General features: G+C 38.9%; 1 protein-coding gene across 1 annotated transcript; it reads left to right on the top strand.

Annotated features, from left to right (window-relative positions):
* The first annotated feature begins 7,032 nt into the window (after window positions 1–7,032).
* Window positions 7,033–20,588, top strand: LOC138619806 (testis development-related protein). The gene is made up of 4 exons (XM_069696581.1): window positions 7,033–7,325; window positions 13,919–13,975; window positions 18,995–19,110; window positions 19,997–20,588. Exons 1-4 carry the CDS (start codon window positions 7,239–7,241, stop codon window positions 20,433–20,435), a joined length of 699 nt encoding a protein of 232 aa, XP_069552682.1. The 5' UTR covers window positions 7,033–7,238; the 3' UTR covers window positions 20,436–20,588.
* The last annotated feature ends 1,826 nt before the right edge of the window (window positions 20,589–22,414 follow it).

The raw sequence follows: 22,414 nt of genomic DNA, 5'->3' as shown, positions 1-22,414 counted from the left end.
CGCCCCCAGCAGCCAACAACAAAGAGTGGAATGTCTTCTCTACCACAGAGATGATTGAGAAGAAGTGAGAGGCATATCCACAAAACATTTTTTTAACTTGATACTGCTGGTGTGTGTGTGTGTGTGTGTGTGTGTGTGTGTGTGTGTGTGTGTGTGTGTGTGTGTGTGTGTGTGTGTGTCTAGTGCATGCTTGTGTTTTCTCATGCAATACATGTGCCCTGAGAGTACCATCAACGTTATGTCACCTTTATTTTACATTACAGATCCATCTATGTATCAAATGATCGCAAACACTGAGAGTAGCTTGATATATGTACTGTATATGGCATACAGCTGCACTTGTGTTGGGCTCTAACAGTTGCCGTGGGTGAATCAAGTCTGATGAATCATGCCACAATTAAATTAAAATGGTAGGAGTTACATGACAGGAAACCACAAGTGAAACAACATGTATATTTGACAGAGAATAAACAAAACAGTAGAAGCCTTGCATTTCAGCCCCTTACATCATCATCAGTAGACAGCCTCAGGTTGTTTAAAGTCTTTACAAGGGAAAAAAAAAATGGCAATAGGTTCATTATATGTAGCTGGAGAATAAATAGGACAAAAAGTCAAAGAACTTTAGACCAGCTGCAGGCCACCACGAGCATTCGGCTCATGTGTCACTCTCTTCAGAGTCCTGCAGGTTCGAGCTCCAATGTTGTCGAGCATCTATTAGTGAAGGCGAGGTGTCCCTGAGCAAGACATTGAACCTCTATCAGCACCAGGGCAGCACTTCTGCTGCCTATCTTGCCCCATAACCTCCTAGAGAACATTTCTAGAGATAGAGACATTCTCCTGGGGGCCAATCCCTTTTGACGATTAAAAGTTTACAGCTAAAGCTTCATTAATTTCCTGACATCATCATAAATCATTCCATGTCAAATTTAATTATTATGTGCTACAGTATTCATCTCGGAAACACAATATTTTAATTTGCCCTGAATCACATTTACCTCACAAAATAATCTGTGTGAAAAGTTTCTAATGAAGAAAAATTGGGCAGCACTGTATTCATACTTAAATATTAACAGTCAGTATGCTTCAGTGTGTGACCACATGTAACAAATTACTGTTCATAGAGGTCATAAAGACTGTTATTTTGAAACTACAAATAAATTTACAAATTAAGATTAAGATGAATCACATTAAGATTAATATACTTGAGTAATCTTAATTTGTGTCATTACTCTTGTTAAAATGTTGATAAAACATTGCTTTCATTCATGTGTCCTTAAATGTTTTGATTATGTACATGATCGTATCTATGCTGCCTGGTTTGTCATTAATCTGGTTTTCTTGGCAGAACATTCAATTTTACTTAACATATTTTAAGAAGTGGTTTCTATTTTTAAGTCTGCCAAGAAAACAAATTTAAGTTGGAAACATTGACATTGATTCTCATGTACAAATGCAAACATGCACATAAACACACTTGCAAAGCTTTGTTCTGGTATAATGAAGCAGAATTACTTTTTTAGGCCGGTGAATTTGTCTGTTGGTTTGTGTACATGTGCGTGTATACCTCCTTAGTGAAGCAGCACATTCTTCCGCCCTGTAAATGGCTCTTCATCAACATTAGAACAGTTTAGCCTTGTTTTAAATGTGCTCTCTACCTTGAGCTCATTAAAACACTGTCGTGAAACAGGTGTTAAGTATCTTTTCCAGTGCGCTTCCATGCAAAGACATGTAATCCCATGTCAGCACATAATAGACTGTATTTAAAGGCACTCGAAATCGAATCCCTTTGCACATGTGTGAATGTAACTGTTAGTCTGTTGTGTCCCGGCCTTATTTATAGACTGACAGGGGAAATCGTAGCTGTGCGGATGCGTGATGTTACCTGGCAGCTTGTTCCCAAACACTAAGGAGGAGGTGTATATGCCAAGACACATCCAGCCTATTTTAGGTCGCCTGTGCAAAGCTGATGAGGTGTGACAGGAAATCATCTTGTGGTGAATGGTGCCTGTTATTGTGTTCAACCAGCCAATTACAATTCTTTAATAATGCTTTTGTAAAATGTCCACAGTCAGATATAAACTAAAGCTGCCTCTGCATCTGGGAGAGATGCATAAAAGACAGACTGGACAGAGCAATATGCACAATTATCTCAGTGACCAATGGAAAAATGAGTTATATTTACTTTAAAGTCCAACTGCATGAGTGAAGGAACACATAGTTTCCAAGTTGTTGTGTTGAAGCTGCACTAATTATTCAGCACTTCAAAATTAAAACTACATTTTCCATAACTTCAAGACCCCCCCCCCCCGCCACACACACACACACACACACACACACACACACACACACACACACACACACACACACACACACACACACACACACACACACACACACACACACACACACACACACACACACACACACACACACACACACACACACACACACACATGTTGTACAGCTCCACTGTCTCTCCTCCACACTCTGTGTCTCTGGCCTTTTGTCATTTTTCTGGCAAAGACGTTCAGTCTCTCATTCGGTGCTCTTCTGTCCACCTTTCCAACAGAGAACAGAGTAAGCAAAACAGAGAGTAAACTACATCAGTTAAAGTTAAAAGTATCGTTTTGAACAGGAAGTATCTGTTAAACTCATTAAATGATTGTTGTATTGTTCAGTTAGGTACCCCAGCCTTTAATATTTCTCTAAATTTACTATGCAGTGCTGTTTAAAGATATAAAAGCTAAATTTAATTGTGTAAACGGATTATGTCTTAGTTACTCTGACCTTTCTGGCCTGATCTTAATGTGTATTTTCTTGATTTAGAATTTAAGACAATTTAAAATTAAAATTATACAGTTTTTCATGAAATGTTGACATTCAAATGTTCCTAAAGTAACATTTTTAAGTCACCCTTTAGATACCAAATGTTCGTTAAAGCACAGCTCAGAGATCCTGAGGAACATCTTTGAGTTGGCCTGAGAACATAATTAAAGCTTTAATCTCAAACTGGCAAACCAGTTCTTATGTGCTGTTGACCTGTGAATCTCATCAGATAATTGCTGAGTCACAGTTAATCTCAGCTGGCTCCTTCTGTTTGCTGTGTGACCATGACAGGAATGAATGTAGTGTGAAATGACAAGATCTTGGGTAGTTACATGTTCAAAAAAAAACAACAGCTGTTTTCCTTCCCTTTTGATAATAAATGAAAATATTGATTGAATGTTTGTAAAATACCAGCATAGAACACATAATTATGTGACCCGACAAAACATTTGATTTTTTTTACTCCTAAATTAATGAATAAAATTATATATATATTTATGTTATTTTTTTTGGTATATAATTTATAATTTAGTTTTGGTATATAACGTAAAAACTGCTAACAATGAGGACACACATACACATCCAGCAGTTATGGAGAAACATTGTGATGTGATGTGATCTGAAGACTTATTTACGCTTCAATTTTACAGCAACTGACCCAGGATCAGCTGTTGAAGGAGGGAGCAGCAGCTTCAGAGCTTCATCAAGTCAGTTTGTTTCTTCTGCTTAATCAGACAGGTTTCATTTATTGTAACTCATTCACTGTTGTGCAGTAGGCTCTTGTCTGGGGTGCAAAAGGTCAGCGGTACAAGTCTGCCAATTAAGGGAATTGTTTTTTAGATACTTGACAGATGGTTTTTTTTTTTTAAATCAAAATTAGCTTTATTTTTAATTTAAATTTTGAACAGATTTAACTTGTTTTATGCTTGTAAATTATTCAAATTTCCATTGGTATTTACCAATTTCTTAAATTTTTGTCTAAACTACCACAAACTTTATCCCATTTATATATATATATTTATTACTTTATCTTTCCATTCTTCTTGTGTTACACCATGTTGGATCGTTTTTCAATTTCGTTGTAATATGTGCAATGAAAATAAAGGAATTCTGATTTGGTAGACGTGAAACTTGGCAGAGCTGGGCAATGGTGCTTCACATAGACACAACAGCACCACCTCGTGGCAAGTTACAAAACTTTAATAATATAAAAATATCATGCTGTCCATTCCTGACTATCTCTTGCAGCATTGACACTGCATTTTCTTCAGGAAATGCGCATTCTAGTTTAATTTTTTATTATTTTTTATAAAAGATTAAAATAATAAGATGAAGCTGTGAACTACAGAACAAATAACATTTAAACTGTTTGTCGTCTTGTTGAGGCACAATTAAACAGTTAAGTTAAGCACACTTCACAAGCAAAACACACAGTGTCCCAGACATACTTCAGGCCTCAGATCTGCTGTTTAAGATGTGCGGTACATCTGTGTCCGTGTGAGACATTAAAAGCAGGTTGGATAATCCCAGCTGTGTTCTGCCATGACTGTTTGACCCCGTTAGACCTGACCTCCTGTCCCAGTGATCAGAACGACTGATGTCAGAGTGACTTGCCTCAACAATACACAATTAGTACACGCTGACACACATATAGTGCACAGTGACATGCTGCAATTGATCAGGATATCTGATTTTCCTTTAAGAGGGGTCAGGGCAAAAGTAAGATGTTGTCCTCGATTGACTCTTTAGTTACTGATGAGTAATTTGTTTGTGGTAACAGTGACACTTTACTTTGACCACTTCTATTTAGCATTTATAACCAGTATAAAGATATTTGATAAATGGATTGTGTGCAGCTCAATTAAACAGTGTATTTACCATCAACTGTCTCCTACAGTCACCAATCACTGGAGGCTGGTTTATAATATATACTGTACTACTGAAAAAATAACTGTATTTTAACTTTGGCCCTAATACAAAATGGGATCAGGTAATAATGTATATAAATCCAGTATACATTGTGATGTAGTGCATGGTGCTTACAGTACTGAAAAAATCTGAATATGAAACAATTCCATTTTCCTTCACTTAATCAGTCAAAATGATGATGAATATTTAAATGATTGAGAGCAAGAATAACTGTAGTACAAAAAATAATATTATGATACTTTTCCAAGTGCATTTCTCATTCTTTATTACAGTGTTAATGGGTAAAGCATTTTGTCTTCATAACTACAGTTAATACAAAAATATGTATATCTTAGTAAATCCCAAATGTGCTTCTGAAAAGGATTGTAGATGTGATATCTATCTGAGTAGATAATTGATCATTCCTGTACAGTTTGAAGAGCAGCAAATCAGTCTGGGCTCCAACTTCTATAGATTCCAATAATAAGAAAGGATTTCTATTTTGAAAAAAACTGCTGATAGTATGTCTAAAGGTAAGGATTGATTAGGGACACACTTGTTGGTCAGAGGGGCCTCTGTAGAGATACTGTGGGAATGCATATGTAAAAAATGGTCTCAAATGAACAGCTGACCCAATGATGGCCATCAGTGTCAAAGGTCACTGACCTGCCTGTTGACAGGTGATGACACATCCTAACAGCCAGTCGTGGCCTGTGTCAGCTGGTGCTAAAAAAACAGCCAACACCAAACTCCATGTAAGCGATTGATTAAAAACAATTTAAAATGGATTAGTTTGGGATATATATCTGACCTATAAAGCCATTTTCAATATTGGTCAGACTTGCTTCTGTTTTGGACGTGATTGCAGCTAGAGCAATACAATTAATACATCATTAAACTCAGATTAAACACACACTGAGTGCAACATTGCATAACACCTCGTGAGATTAAAAACACCTCAGTCCAAAAACATGTACTTTTCCTAGCAGAAAAGATAAGACTCTCAAAACATTCTTGATGTTTCATCTGTTTTTCCTGTAAATTCTGACACGTCCAACAACCTACTTAATATAATGTGGACATTGAAACAGGAATTCAAGGATCTTTGAATCAGGTGAGTGGTCTTAACTGGAGCTAAACTGTGGCTATTTTAAGAGGTCAGCCCAGCAGCATAATGTGTTATTTGTTTCCTCTGGCGTCAGAGGTCTTAGAGCGAGAGAGAGTGAGAGACGAATACACGTCAATACAGTTGTTTATACTTCATATAAAAATATCAATCTGTAGTAAATATAAGATTACTTTCTGATCAAGCCCAGATTTGACAAGTGCTGAATGAAGAATTGATTTTGCCTCTTGGATCTATATCAGAGTATTTTATTTATTTTAAAACTTGGGAGATAAAAGTCAAGAAAAAAAACCTTTGTCCAAAACCACTCATCTCAAACACACTGTGAACAATGGCAAAATAAAATAATCAATAAAACAGAATCTAGACAGAGATTGTTTATTTTTTGTGATGCCTTTCTGTGCTTGTAATAAAACACAAAACAACACATCAACAACACATATCTAATTTCTTTGTCAGATTTGTAAGGACCCATAGAGTAGTGGATTCTTGCCCTCCATTATATGGAAAAACAATTGGCCATCAATAACGCTATATTAGAAAATATGATAAAACATGTGTCAGTGTAGATCCAGTGGCAGAAAGCAACTCTAACATTGTGCTGAGGTACAATTCTGATCTATTCTGTGACGATTTCCATTTTCTGTTACTTTACTTCAACCTGTTTCTTCTCCATTACATATTGAAGTTGTAAAATATTTATACTCCCACTTTATTCAAACACAAAATGATATACAAAAAAATGCACATTGTTTTATTCCTACCTTTACGTAAGTAAAGGATCAGATTACTTCTTTTACTAAACAGATGTGTTTACACTGTTGACGGCATGTATTTCAAATACAAAACACATTTTTATGTAGTTATAAATGACTTCCTAGTAACCGAATAGTGTGTCCCAGTTTGTGTCAGACAACAACCTTCAAAAATCCGTCTTCCAGGCTACACTTCATTTGAATGTGAAAAAGATAAGCTCCATTATTTTTGCATGAATGCGTAGCTCAATGCTTGCATTGGCCAGAGATGAGACGTATGACCCCTTTCCTCCTCCTGCCATGGCAACTTCAAGGAGCCGGAGCAGGGGGATATGGGAGGAGCGACTGTTTGAGGTCCAGGTGGTCCGGCTTGCGTTAAAAAGCACCAAAACACACGCCAGATATTTACGAAACGAACCGTAAGCGTCATCCAGCTCCTGGCACCGCTCTATGAATGAGCTGTTTGCAGAGAAAGCCGTTTGGATTTGCTGCTGGAGAAATAACCAAAAGAGGTGAAGGTGCTTCGGTGGTGCGTCGCGGCGGAAACCGGAATTTTTAGACAAACTACACAACTTTTCTTTTTCAAAGGACCGAGACGGGCTCTTTCAGCAACACGTGGAGATATGTTCAGGAAGACCAAGAGTAAAGTGCTGGTGGATTATGCGTCAGAAGAGGACGACATGTCATGGCACTATCATCACTCTTACAAGGTAATGTGACACGGGAGAGGAAACAACGGTATTCACTGTTAACAACGAGAGCCTGGTATGCTCGGTGGAGAGCATGGAAACGCGCTGGAAGAACAGCCTAGTGATGTGGAACTTCGCTCAAATGCATCTGTCAATTTGTCAAGCCAAAGTTTGAGTTTTATTTTTTGTGGAAAAACGCATGAGTATAAAGCAGCCTAATGAACAATAAATCCATCGGGGGGAAAAAAAAGTGTCAAACTCAAAGTTATGAACCAAAACGATTTTCAGCTACAAATGTCTTATTGGTCCTTTGTTAAAAATGAACAAGTAGATCAATTACAGTCTGCTTGAGACCAGTAAAAAGCAGATGGAGGAGGTGGACAAGTAAACTCATGTCAGATCAGCTGAGGAGGAGAGTGTCAGCAAATGCTGAGAGGTCCAAGGGCAGTTACTGTCTGCTAAGAAAAAAGAAACCATACCAATTTAACCCATTTAGTATTTAAATAGGACTGAAAAAAAACAGACCATTGCCTGAGTTCTCCATGGGATACAACATGTAGGCTAGAACACATCTAAAAAAATAAAATATTGTTTACAAGAACATCTTGTGAGGAGTTTTGGACTCAAATTTGTGAACTTTGAATTGACATTTTTCAAACTGTAAAGGTCAAAGTTTTGATTGGCAGACAGCACTAAAGACTGTAGAGTTCATACATTTCTCTTTGCTGTGTTTATACCCCATTCCTCAGGTGAGCAACAGCAGTGTGTGTGTGTGTGTGTGTGTGTGTGTGTGTGTGTGTGTGTGTGTGTGTGTGTGTGTGTGTGTGTGTGTGTGTGTGTGTGTGTGTGTGTGTGTGTGTGCCCTCCTCCATTCCCCCCAGCATCATGAAAGAGCCCAGCTGCTTGCAAGTGCTGATAAAGAGACTCTTTAGACCTCTCTCTCACACACACACACACACACACACACACACACACACACACACACACACACACACACACACACACACACACACACACACACACACACACACTCAAAGAAAGGCATCCAGCAGTAGGAAATAGGAAGGTGACACATTTATCTGCTGCGACTCTCCTCGTGCTTTTTTTTTTTTACCTGCGAAACTTGGATTCTAATAAAAGGAGAAAAAGACATTGGGCAACTCCAGCTACCAAATCATGGGACGGTTAAAGCCGTTAGAACTTACAGGGTATTTTTTCCTCATGAGGGTTGGAGTCAGAGTGGAGTGAAAACAATGTGCTATTGGCATGCTTGTGGTATCTAATCAGCTTCTTTAAACCGTGAAATTAATCAAGGTTCATGGAGAGACTTTTGTTAGAAGAGTTTTGCTGTTTGGATAGAGTAAGACTCATATTAAAGCTTTTAACATTAACATCTAACACTTAAATAGACCTTTGTTACAGTACAAGAATTGGCAAAACTAAGAAAAAGCTCAAACACTGTGATAAACTGGGGTCATGCCAGATTTCATTCACTGCCTGCAGCTGCAATGTCATACAGTCATCAAATGAGAAGATCAACCAATACCACTTTCCAACATTTTTCATCTATTGTTGTGATAATGTTTAGATCTTTGACCTTTTGCTGGGTTTTATTGGTCCCACTTAACTTTCATCCTGGGAACCAACGCATGTGGCCCTTGAATCTTCTGGGCTGCTCAAAGTTCAGTTTGTGTTTCTTGTTTCCAGTGGTCACCAGAATTACTTGGTTGATAAGAAGAAAAAAGATCTGAGATCAGAGCAGCAACTCGTCCTCGGATGTCCTGGGAAAGTCACCAGGGAGGTCTCTTCGAGTCACCATGGCAGCAAAATACGTCCAGGGGTCAGGGGTTGGATCATAAAATGTCATAAACACAGCAGAGAAGCAGAGCCAAAACTCGGCAGTGATACAGGATGAAGCCAGGGTAAAAGTTATGTCTGGAAATGCTGGGTTTTCCTTCCCCTTATTCAAACTGAGGCACAGTAGCTGCACTGACTGACACAGAGAGAATGGACAAGGGAGCAAAAGGATTTTTCCATCATGATCACATTTCAGGAGTACCTGTTTAGTCTGTGGTTAAATTTCTTTGGAGATCATGAATTTTCCAAAGTTTAAACATGTCGGACTCAACCATGATTAATCAACTATTAAACTACATGAAGAGAAGACTCAAAGACAAGCAGCAGATCCTCACATTTGAGCATCTGGAACCATTACTTCTCTATCATTTCTGCTTGAAAAAAAACTTAAATTACTAATTAATTATCAAAAATATCTATAGATTAATTGATTTACATAATTTACATTTACAACATGGCCATCGTCATCATTTCATTAGTGTCCTTAGGGTCAAAGTTAGGTACATTAATATGGACAAAATATTAAGAGTAGAGAAAACATACCTCATATACAGGATAAGAACTAAATGTGGCCAAAATAACAGAAACACCTGACTTTTCAATGCTGGATAAAATTATTAAAATGTCTACCTTTGTAGAGAATGTAACATTTCATGGACACTGTGTCAGAGATCTGTTGATTCAACTCTGCTGTACTTTGTGGTGTTGTTGAAAGTTGTTTTTTTACCTTTATTTATCCAGGGAGGTATCAGGGGCTTTCCTGTAAGAGAGAACATTGCTGGAAAGAACCCAGTCTGATCTGTTGACTACTGTGCAGCTGCACTGGAGCGGTTAGCGGTCAAGTTTCTTGCTCAGGGGGGACCTCAAATCCAGTTATTTTACTTTCTCCACCCACATTCATTCAGGTGGTCCAGGAACCAATCCGCTGATCTAACCTTGTTTCTGTAACATTAACAAGATGTCTTTCTTTTACATTTTATTTACTCCCTTGTATCTCTCTTTGGGTTTAATGGCAGAACAGATCATTTAAATGTTGTGAGTCTAAACTGTACATAAGAGATCAGCAGGCAGGCGGGTACAGACAGATGAGTATAAAGGGATAATACACCCACAGACAGAGGGAAGGAGGGAGGGAGAACAAAGGGGGAAGAGAGGAGAGAAAATGCAGAACCTGAAGTCAATATGATTCCCTTCCTCCCTCCACAACGCTCTGGGGCGAAGATAAACCCTGTGCCTGCTTGCTCTCTCACCACTCACTCTCTATTGAAGTTCAAGAGGCTGTAAGTAGCTGTGAGCTCGCTGAAGGTGCGCGTGGCTGTTTTTCTGTGGCTTACAGCAGTAACGCACCCTAATACTTTAATAACACTGCTCTAATTCCACCCTCTTTGTGAAGTGGGATCATGAGAGTAAACATCAGGCCTGAGCATAGCTTCAGACAGCCTCACATCTAAATCATCAAGTCATGAAGAGGATAAGAGGCTGTGATCCTCTGTTGAAGGGGAGAGGGTTAAGTTTGTGGAGATCAAACATTTGCTTTGTCTCACGAGTTAAAATCAAATCACCACAAGACATGATGTCAAATCAAGGATTTGAGTCCTTTTTAGTTATGGGAAAGGGGCTTATTTTTTTTTTTTTCATGCTGAGTGTTATGCCACTCTCATGTCTGTCAATTGAACAGAAAGCTTAGCTTAGCTGAAAAGCAGGAAGCAGGTGGACTCAGTCTAAAGTCTGCCAGAAATCCCTACAGTAGACCCAAGAAAGTTTCAAAATATATTGTCCCGTGCAACTAAAACGTGTAATTTTGAAATGACAAGATATGGTCAGATGCTGTGTTGAAGGTACATTGTTGAAACAGGCAAACGGGAGAACCTGCTTGTTTAGTGGACAGAGACAGTGTCAACAAACTGTTAGAAAACGGGCCAAAAAGCCATCACTATAAAAGGAATAACAGTAAAATAAAAAATACAAACTATTCAGCTAATTACACTGTTTATATATATATATCTCATTCTCATGGAGGCAATATCTCAAGAACATCTTGAGGGAATTTTTTCAAACTAGGCAAAAACGTTCTTGTTGTCCCAGTGTGGCACTCAGATTTTGGGGGTCAAAGCCTCAATGTCAAACTCGCTGTAACCTCATGTTCCTCCCATCCGTCCGTCCCATTTTCGTGAGTGCGTTATCTCGAGAATATCTTAAGAGAAGTTCTTAATATTTGGCACAAACGTTCACTTGGACCGAGGGATGTAATGGTTAGATTCTGGTGGTCAAAGTTCACTGTGACCTCACTAAACATGTTCGTGGCTATAACTTAAGAATTGTATGCAAATTACTACTTAATTTCACACAACTTGTCTAAAATGATCAAATTATGAAGTTGAAGTTATGACATTTTGTATCAAAAAGATCAAAGGTCAACTTCACTGTGACATCATGATGCTCTGCAAGAACACGTTTATGGCCATTACTCAACAGCACAACACAGGAAGAGAACGGGAGATTGTAACCGTCAGATCCCCAATAGCTGACAGCAGTCTCGCGTGTCCACTTTGAAACGAGGTGAATCGATTTTATCGTCTGACCCTTGGCGAGTTTGCAATTAAGCGAATTTCCCAAAATGTTGGATGTCTTTCTTGAAACATATTTTAGCGTGGTGTGGTTTTACGGTGAACACCATAACACCTTGTCCCTGTGTTTCAAGAATGTGGAGTATTGTTGGTATATGAGGGCTTTGTGCAAATACTGGCTCTTTGGTATTGGAATTCACACAGTATCTTTATTGTTTGGTGTTGAAACACGGTGCTAAAATGTACACCTAAATGCAAACACCAAGATTGAAAGACAGAAAAAGATTGGATTGTGAAGTAAAAACATCTTGTTTTCTGTTGTTAGGAAGGCTTTTTTCCCCCCCAAAACACTACTCCCTCTCCCCCGGGCTGTCCTCCCCCCTCACTCTCCCTCTGTTCTAAAGTTGCTAATGCTTTCACACTAACAGCAGTCAGCAATCAGTCTGTGAGAGTGTCTTTGATCAGCTCAGGTGGCAGACACCCAGCAGACTTTGCTCAGGCATGTTCAACCACAGTTTCTCCTCCTCTCTCCCGTGGAGTTGTTATTTGTCAGAAGTTCTTACAGCTCTGATGATTTTGCAGGACTTGTGGCTCCACTCCTGGAGTTTTAGGCTCGGCTACACGACTGACGACTTTTAGCTTCCCTCTTCTTATGGTTTCAATGCTTTTAAGTCTTCATTGGCAGGTCAAGTCATACATTTCCTACGGCAAGGCACTGACAATGGTAAAAATCAGTCAAACGTATTCAACATTTGCAATGCACGTAAAATGTCCAGGACTGGAATTATTAAGTTATGATACCTCTCACTTTAGGATGGTAAAGATTTTATTTTTTTAGGCAGGCTGACTCAAGTTAGGGGACTTGAAGGAAAATGAGGGAGAAAAATGGACTTACAGTTTGGCAACAGGGGGAAGGAGGCAGTTCGAACAAGCAAACAAGTCCTAAAGTTGCAAGGTGAGCAGGTTAGAACACGGGTCGCAGATAATCACACATCAGTTCAGCACTTTTAATTTTTTTTTTTTTTTTAGCAGTAGTGCAATTGTTTTGTCGTTTGTACATTTAGCTACTAATTGATGTTCATCCTTTTTCTTTATATTTTCCTTCATTTCATAGAATTTGCCAATTATTAGCCAACATATTAATGTTCACTTTGTTTTTTGTCTATATTCAATCTATGCTACTATGCCTCCTCTCTTTGAAGAGTAATTGTGGAATAAAGAAAAGTAAAAAAAAATCCTTTGTGTATGAATTCTGACCATTAAAAAAGGACTCTGGAATTTATCATTCAAAAAATGGAAAAAAAAAGTATTATAAACAACCATGAATTATATAATGTGCAAAATTATTAGAGGCAGGGTCATTTTAATGTACGCTGTTCTTTACACTGTTTAGAAGTCCCATGGCAGTTTAAGTTGACACATGTCCAAAGACTCAGATGTACAGCTAGCTTTAGATTTTAAATTCATCATGTTCATCATTATCCTTATTATTAGATCTGTAGCACTCATCTAAAGCACCTCACATAAATGAATAAGAACAGTATCATACGAATTATACAAAAGATATGTTCAAATTGACGCAAAAGGTTAACCACAGAAACACAATGGAACCAAAATAGCTCTGTTAAACAGATCACATGCTGTGAAGGCAGTAGGTCAAGGGTTTGTTTGCTCTTTCTTTTGTTTAACTGTGCCCTCACAGCTCAGTGGGTTCCCCTCGTTTTCACAAGTCCTTCCTCCATCCATCCCTCCATCTATCTATCCATCCCTCCATCTATCTATCCATCCCTCCATCTATCTATCCATCCCTCCATCTATCTATCCATCCTGCCCTACAAACACAGTGTGTTTATGCAGCTCTAAAACCTTTGCCTCCTCTTTACAGGAAAACATGAACAGAGGCCACACACACACACACACACACACACACACACACACACACACACACACACACACACACACACACACACACACACACACACACACACACACACACACACACACACACACACACACACACACACACACACACACACACACACACACACCATCTATGCAGTAAAGTGTGGATGGTTTGAGCATTTCTGTTGTTATTTGTGTTAACGCACTGTGTGTGTGTGTGTGTGTGTGTGTGTGTGTGTGTGTGTGTGTGTGTGTGTGTGTGTGTGTGTGTGTGTGTGTGTGTCTCAGGACAAAGACATAGAAGGAGAGGAAGAGGACGAAGAAGCTGTCACTGCAGTATCCAAGGTAAACAACTTCACAACTATTTGGACATAACACAGACACAAACACACTGTTACACTCAACCAACACACTCTTATTTTCCTCTCTCACACACGTGTGCACACACTCATAACATTGCTCTTAAAGAACTCAGCTTTATGTCACCAGAAACATACATTTCCTTAAATGACCTCAGTGCCTCCGATTCACACTCAGACTCGTGCTCTCTCAGACAGTTTCTTCTTGACCACAAAGAGTTTCACAAAGCAGGAGGGTCGGAGGACTGCTGAGGCTGCAGTGTTTATATGTAAACGCACCGGCCCTCAGCTATCATCTCCTGCTTTATCCTTAAACTTATCACTGGAAAACTGTCTGGTTTGTTGTTGTGGAGCATGTGTCTGTGTTTGTACTATTGTCCGGATCATAAGATACGTCGCAACTGTAGAATGAGGTCATTTTAGTCTTAGGGTTAGGGTTGGTGGACCTTTGGTCTTTTTAATAATAATTACTGTGGTTTTGGTCACAGTTTTCCTTTTGTTAGGTCTCTTATGAAAATTGTTAAATTCAGTCTTCAAAGTTACAAGCAGTTGGATGATCATACACATTTTAAACAAACCCCCAAGTTGGTCAAACATCCTGGGAAGAAAAATAAATAAATAAATAAAAGCAAACAGTAAAAAGTATTACCAGACTGTTGTAAACATCCATCACAGTTTGCACAGAGATTTCCTGGTTTATTTTAACCTTGGTGTAATTGTGTGTCTGCTGGTTTCCTGTGCAATAAGGGATCATTAACCACAATTTTAAATACAAAGCTTTTACCTGAAGTGTTTTAGATAATTTGGCTGAACTGTTGGGTTGCTTACAACCTGTCTGAATGCTCATGTTTGACTTTTTTGTAGCAATGATATGCAGTAAGTCCCCTGATCCCATTAATTACTTTGCTGAGTACAGAAAAATCATAACCATTTGAAGTTATGGCCAAAACAAGGGAACCGAGACACAAGTTATAACAAACAAGATCTATGTTTTAAATTAGAGTATGGGTTTTCTGGTTTTGTTATAAACTGCCCTAAAGCTGGTTGCAGCAGCTATTCGTAAGTTCAAAGTGAACCTTGATGTAAGGTAAAAACATTTTTAAAAAGGGTTATAGCACATTAGTTGTTCGAATAGCTGTGAGCTAACGGGACCTGACACAGAAATACAGTATATGAATTACATTTCACTAAAACAAGACGGTATACCTGAAATCACAAAGCATTATCCTAATCAAATCAGTTGGCTTCATGCTTGATATTTACTCACCCGAAACTGCCTGACTATTCTAACAGAGACACACACAAAGCCAACTGTATTTATCCACATAGAAATAAAACAAAGAAACTTATCTTTTTCATTTACTGAACGTAACAGTTTGAGATTCTGCAGGGACTTCAAGCACAGAACTCTTATTTACACGTTAGGCTATAAGCGCCAATTTGCTTAAGTATTTGCAAGCTAAGTCATGACTTTTGATTTTTTTTTTTTTAAATTGTGCAACCTGATTTAGCAACTTGGCTAACTTAGGAAGGACTTTACACCCAAACATAGTGATGGATTATCAGAAATCTGGTGCTGCCCAATCCTGGATCCCCCAACCAACCCATAGCTGATTGAGGGTTTGAAACTCAACACAGAGGAGTTCAAAATGTAACTCAGGGAACATATCTTTAAGGTTTTGTAAAAATGTGGTTGAAAAAGTTTTTGAATTGAAGGAGTAAATTAGGTCTTATACGCCCAAAGTGAGTCTGGTGGAGAAACTCGTATAGTAGATAATCAACTAGATCAGCTTTGCCATCATCCCTGTAAACTTTGTATCTGTAAATAAAAGTTTTCTAATAAGAATTTGAGGACATGTCTTTGTCTGTCCAGAGGATTTTGTCTCATCACTGTGTTCACGAGAGATATCTATCATCTCATAATCTTGTGTTGACAGCAAGTTTTTACTCCAAAAGTGTGGCCGTGTCTGAACTCTCCTTAGTGTGTAAAGCTTGAGTACAAAGCTCTCACAGGCGATTTATTGTCCTCGAACTGTGTCTGGTCGCCTGCTTTATGTATCGCTACTGTATGCGACCTCGTTCACAGGACATATTTCACGGCTGTCCTGTTTGTGAGCACGGTGGGGTGGGGGGTGGGGGGTGAGATGGACAAGGGAAGGAAACGCAACATTCTTTCGAGGAGCTGCTTTTTGGATTGGAACAATCACGGTGGAAGAAAAACAAGGCTGAAAATAGTCTCGTACTGCTTTGGACACTGTTGAGGGCTACGTTTCTTCCACCCTCTGTTGTTTCATGCTCATATTAGGACACACAAAGTTGAATTTAGCTGGAAAAGCCAAATGCAACTCGAATAGGAGTTTCATTCCAAAGTGTGGTGTATTGATTTTTATATACATATTAAGCAGTTCTTGCAAGAAATTAATGATGCAGTATTCAAAAGTCATATATGTCATGGGCAAATGTTTTAAAGGGCCTTATTGCTTTGACATTTGTTGAATGGTGGATGTCTCCTTTTGGAATCAAATCATATAATAACCAATTTAATGGTGTTTCTGCTGTGTAGTGCTGAAACAAAGAGTCACTTATATGATCAGCCAATTATTTAAACAGCAGATTCACTGAAAAACATTTCTGATGACTAATGCAAAATAACTTTTCAGACATTTTTATAAATATGTTATGTTTAAGCTGTAAGGTCAGAAAGAAGACGGAGCCATGTTATCTGCCAGACAGCTAGCCTATCTGGCGTGTCTGGCAGATTTAAGATAGAAGAATTTAGTCCAGTAAGAGCTCTATTGTTCTGCCAAGCGTGGAGCTGTAGGTATAAAGCTGCTCGGTTTATCTTTTTGGCTGGAGAGATTACTGGTCATTGAGCTGCTTTGGATCTAGAGGGCGGCAGGTTAATGCTGAGGAGAATGGTGAACAGGGAGGCCTCTGTATGTGCATGCATGCATGCATGCACATACACAGCTGGAATTTAGTTACATGCACATACACACTCACACGTACACACAAAGAGAGACTCCATCTGTTTTGACATCGCTGGTTTCTGCAAAGCTACTGCAAATCTGATCCAGTTCACACTTGACGGCGCACAGAAAACGAGAGCTGAAGTGAGGAGAGTGAGAGTTAGGGTGTTGAAATAGCTGAGACTGAATTTTGTAAATATTGTTTTGATGATAATAAACTTCCAAGGAACTGGCAGCAGGTTTGCCCGCAGGCATGTTCACCATGATGAAATATGAGGAAGATACTTGTTTTTTCATTTATCAGCAAAGTCTCTTTCTATGATACCAAAGTCAGACTGTTTAGGTTTTTACAAATCTATTGCATGAATATGAGTTGGATAATGAGTATTCACACTATGTATTTGAGATAAATGGAGAGTGTATATAGCCTGTATACTGGCGGGAAAACCCGTTTCTTTTCTCTAAACTGTGACATTCTGGATCTGGTGACAGATCTTATTGTATGTGATCCTGTTCCACTACTTTCATATGCAGCTCCTTGTTTGTTTGTTGAAGCTGCTGTGGCATCCTCTGGTTTTGAACATTGAGGACGGATCTCCATCCTGTACTGCACACAGACCTTTGAACTGAGCTCCTCCTCGATAGGTAAAATATAGAAACAAAAGAAGCAGACTGAAGGGGTTGCTGGGGTTTAACCCATTAATCAACTGTTGTATATACTACAAATGTACAGTAAAGGCAGTAGAGGCAGGCACGGATGTGAGTGGGAGTAAACGTTATGACCTTGGCAGTTGACATTGGGAATTCTTCCCAGGCGAGAAACGAAGCCACAACTTAGTTCCATAATCACTGAGAAAGGCCGTATCTGTGTTCAGTGGAACGCTGCAAGGGCAGGGAGGAATTCTGCTGCGATGGGGGAGAGGAGGTTCTCCTCCTGGAATGTGCCAAACTGCCGTCAAGGCAGTGCCACTCAAGGTTTTTGTCAAACAGCGATAGGACAGTTACCTCGTCTACTGATAGTTGAAGCATTAAATTAACCTTAAAAGAATAGTTGAGCATTAAAGCTGCAACAATTTGTCAATTAATCGGTTTGTTGGATGACAGAAAATTAACCATAATGACACAGACAGAGCAAAAACTACAGCTGGATTATGGTTACTTTAGTCCTCCATGATAATAAAGTGAATTTTTTTTTGTTGTGGGCTGTTTGGTTGCAGCTAAACAAGACATTTTATGCTGCACCTTGGGTTTTGGGAAACACTGGTTGACATTTTTCAGCATTTTCTGACATTTTAAAGACCAAAAAGTTAATTGATTGGAGGAAATAGTCAACAGATCAATCAATAATGACAATAATAGTTGCAGCCCTACTATGCTTTCTTTCCAGGAGTTATAGATCGATACCACGTCTGCATTGTAAAGATGAAGCTATCGCAAGCAGCCTGTTAGCTTAGCATAAAAAATGGAAATAGTCTACCTTCATCCAAGGGTAACAGAATCTGTTTGACTAACAGAATAACTGCTTGCCAAGAAGTAAAAAGCCATTTCATAACATAGCAGTTTTTTATTGGGGATTACCCAGCTGGGATATATTATGCCAATAAAGGGAGCTTTCATGGGGCTAGTGGGTGGACTGTTTTTGAACAGTGTCAGCTGTTTCGGTTCTGTAGTTGCATCGTCTTATCTGGATGGTAAATATGAAACTAGGAAAAAAATACATTTTAAAATGCATATGGATGCATACATATGGTTGTGTATATGACTTAAATTTGAGGGAGAGCATTTTTAATTTCTTCAGAGGCAATGCAATGAAGGCCTTAACAGAATTTCCAAAAATGCACAGTCATCAGTCTGAACATATGGCTGCTTTTCTAAAATCCTACTAAGATGACTTAATGAAAAAAACCCATCAGGGAGCATACATCACTCACAAATAGGCATCAGAGATAACAAGCTAACATGCAACAGATGAGGTTAATCATTTTGGCTCTGCAATCCAAAATCAAACGCTTGCTTGTCTGCTGGGTTTCTGTCAGGAAGCCAAGGTGAAGAAGATCATGTCCAAGAAAGAGAGGAGGGAGAGGAAGATGTTCTCCTCTAAAGATGATGAACACTTCTTGTTGACCGGAGTGAAGCTGGCTGACCGCAGAGGGTGAGGTGACACGCTGAACAGCTTTATCATCACAAATCATCTTCTACAAACACATCTACTTCAGCGTTAACTGTGGTGAACAACAAGAGCAATATAAAAAAACATGTTGCAAAAAGAAATGATAATTGTATAGCAACTAAATGTGGACGATCCCCGAGTAGGTTTACTCAAGTACATAAGAAACATCACATAAGTTTGAGGTGCCTGGAATTTGTAATTTGTCACAAATACACTCCAGATGTTAAATATCGTAACAAACTGGGTGACACGTCAGAGTTTAACTGCAATGTTGAGGGACTCTGTGTTAATAGATAGTACTTCAGCCTCGCTGATTTCCAGGGTGTCAGTGCAGAAAACTATGTTAGTATCAAAATGTACTTTACTACCATTTAATGAGCAGCCTAAAATCTGTTACTATGAGTTTTAAGTTATTGATTATTTTTCAGCAGCTCTAACGAGACATGTTGGTGCCCTTAGCACCCAGATCATTTCTTTTTCTGTTAACAGAGAAGCACTCAGTTGTCATTATTAGCCAAGTGTGTGAAGCAAAAACATTTACACTCTTGTCTAGAAGTATTGCAGTCATGTCCAACCACTTGTATTTGTTTATGCAGTATGTAAGCATTAAATTAATTTGCCAGCAGTCAGACCTCCTTTTGGAAGTGGAACATGTATGAAGAGGAAAATCATCATTAACCACGGTAGTGTAACAGACAGCCGGTAATTCCTGTATGCTCACTGTTTGGGGAAAGTTCCAGTCTCCGGTGTTAGGATGTCTGATAGTTCCCCACCCAGTCGGTCCTATTTTTGGCTGATATATGACTGGTGCAGTCACGGTGTAGTAACTGGTTTATACTTCTCTCTCGCTCTTTTTGTTTCTTCAAAGGTCTCATAAAAAAATCAAAGACGATGACAAGGAAAAAGAGAAGAGGGACAAACCGGAGAAGGGCCACTGTTTCTGGGACAGTGTCACCATGACGATGAGGCAAATCTCCCCTACCAAAAAACTGGAGAAGATGGAGGGCTGGGAGCCGCCACATTTAGAGAACTTAACTGACACTGTGACTGATGAATCCTTAATGGAGAAGAGCCAGAAAGGGGATTTAGCAGGGCCCTTTCCCAACTCCCTAAGCGTCCCGTTGGAACTGGCCTCGTGGGGGGGCCGGGGTTTGGAGGAGGACTCCTCCCGCTACGCTAACCTGTCGAACTCCAATGATTCAACAGCTGCTGTCACGTGGACGACCCGTGCCAAAGTCAAGCTGGCTGGCATCAGCAGGATGAGCAGAGGGATTGTGTCAGAGAGTGCATGGGAGGGGTTTAAGTAATTGCATTTGACTCCCTTCCCTCCTCATGCACGTAACATAAATGAAGAGGATGACGATCTGAACCAAATTACTGTAGTAATTCTAGCTCTGGACGAAACCAGTGTTTATGTCAACACTGTGTTGATATGCTGTAGTAAATATAACACATGAAGTTTTTGGATTTTTTTTTTTTTTTTTTTAAATCTTTTGACAAGACTGTCAGTGACATAAACTATAAATCTCAACGAATGAAAGTCTTAATCTACTGTACCATTTCACTGTGATATCCACTGGCCTGGCATTTAGATTTTTGATATTGCCAAAAAGAAATGAGAAGAGTGATTTTTATATAAATTCTGTGGGTATCATTTGTAGAGAATCGATGAAGAATATGCAAACCTACTACTGAAGACTGCTTTTGTTGGTTTTTACCTCCTTCCTGTCTATGCAGTTACATCATCTGAGTGCAGAATGTCTGGAGCCTTAGCTTATACATCAATAAGGAGCTGTGCAATCATGAAACAGCTTGTGAATTACCTTTTGGGATCTGGAATACCAATGTCTGTGTGCAAAGTTAAGGGAGAGTGACTTTGTGGTCATGCAAGCGTAGCTATTAAGGTGTATCAGAGCTGGCATTGCAGAAAAGATCTGAAGTTTTGCTGTTGCTGGGAGTTTTGATGGTGCGCTCAGTTATTTTGTAGGATTTCCACTTGCAAACAGCATTCACGTCCACATTCGAATCATAACTGCTGAAAAACTCTACAGAAGTCAATGAATGATTCACATTGAGCGAATGATAGTTGTTTGAAGTAATGTAACACCTTAATTGATATGTTATCATTGCACAGTATTTTAATCCTCAAATGAACAACTCTTTAATCAAATTAACATCTTGATGATGTGAATATTTGTGAAGTCGTTTTCATGGGAATTTCTTCCATCTCTATCTTCTATCCCGTATGACTTCAATGTGGCATAACAGATGCAATTCCCACATATTAGTATGTTTAAATCTGATGCTGAATGAAAAGTAGAAAAATAGTGTCCTTATTCATGCACCTATGAAATGCCTTGTTTTCGTAAAATTGCATCGGTTGCTGTTAATTTGATCAAATCATCCTGAGCACAAACTTGCTGAGCTCGTTACAACGTTCGTGTAGGTGCAGGTAGGTCGGTCAACCCAGCATGCACCTGTACTGCATCATCCTGAGGACATTTCCTGGTTTCCAGGTACAAACCAGTGTCTCAGGATGACGTTGGCTTCACCAGGAGGAGCAAGAGTGTTTTATACGAAGCAGGTCAACTGTTAAATGCTGTGTGTACATATCTCTATATATGATAGGACTGAGTCAATGTGGAGTAATATTTTTCTACAATTATTTGTTTCTCTTTTAAGTGAGTAAGACATTTTTTAAATTTTCAAACCTCTTTTCTTTGCTTTCTTTTTAATCTGTTGAATTTGATATTGAAGTTTGCTTCCTTCCAGCCAGAGGTGGGTACAGATAAGGCACGTCTGTGGCGGATGTCTTTATCCTGTATTTATTCACTAAAAGGCTGGGTCACATTTTCTCAAAAAGAATAAATATCTTGTCTGACGGTTTGGCTCTAATTCTTTCAACACTTTGTGCTTTGATGTAAATATACGACTTGATTAATTTGACTGTGCTTTAAACACCCGTGAGGATTTCACTGAACCAGTGTCTCGAACAGAAATGGTCGACTTGAGTGTTTCACCAGCAGGCATGTGAAACTGACAGCCCACTTCTAAAACAAACCTTTTTAAAAATAGAAATAATAGTATATATTATATTATATAATAATATAATCTGTAAATAATAGCTTGCCTCTCTATCCTAATCTATAGTACATTTCTACAAGGTTGTGATGATCCATTTTTTGTTACTGTATGAAATTTCCTTGCGTTACTCTAAGCTCCCATTGCAAATCCTTTAGAAAAGATTATGAAATTTTGTCCTGTGTGTGACAAACAACTTTTCCTT

This window comes from Brachyistius frenatus, unplaced genomic scaffold, assembly GCF_029030835.1.
Source record: "Brachyistius frenatus isolate BFR_SWC_R1_liver_20210118 unplaced genomic scaffold, ASM2903083v1 Contig_21, whole genome shotgun sequence".
NCBI lineage: Eukaryota > Metazoa > Chordata > Actinopteri > Embiotocidae > Brachyistius > Brachyistius frenatus.
This window is presented reverse-complemented; position numbering and strand designations above follow the sequence as displayed.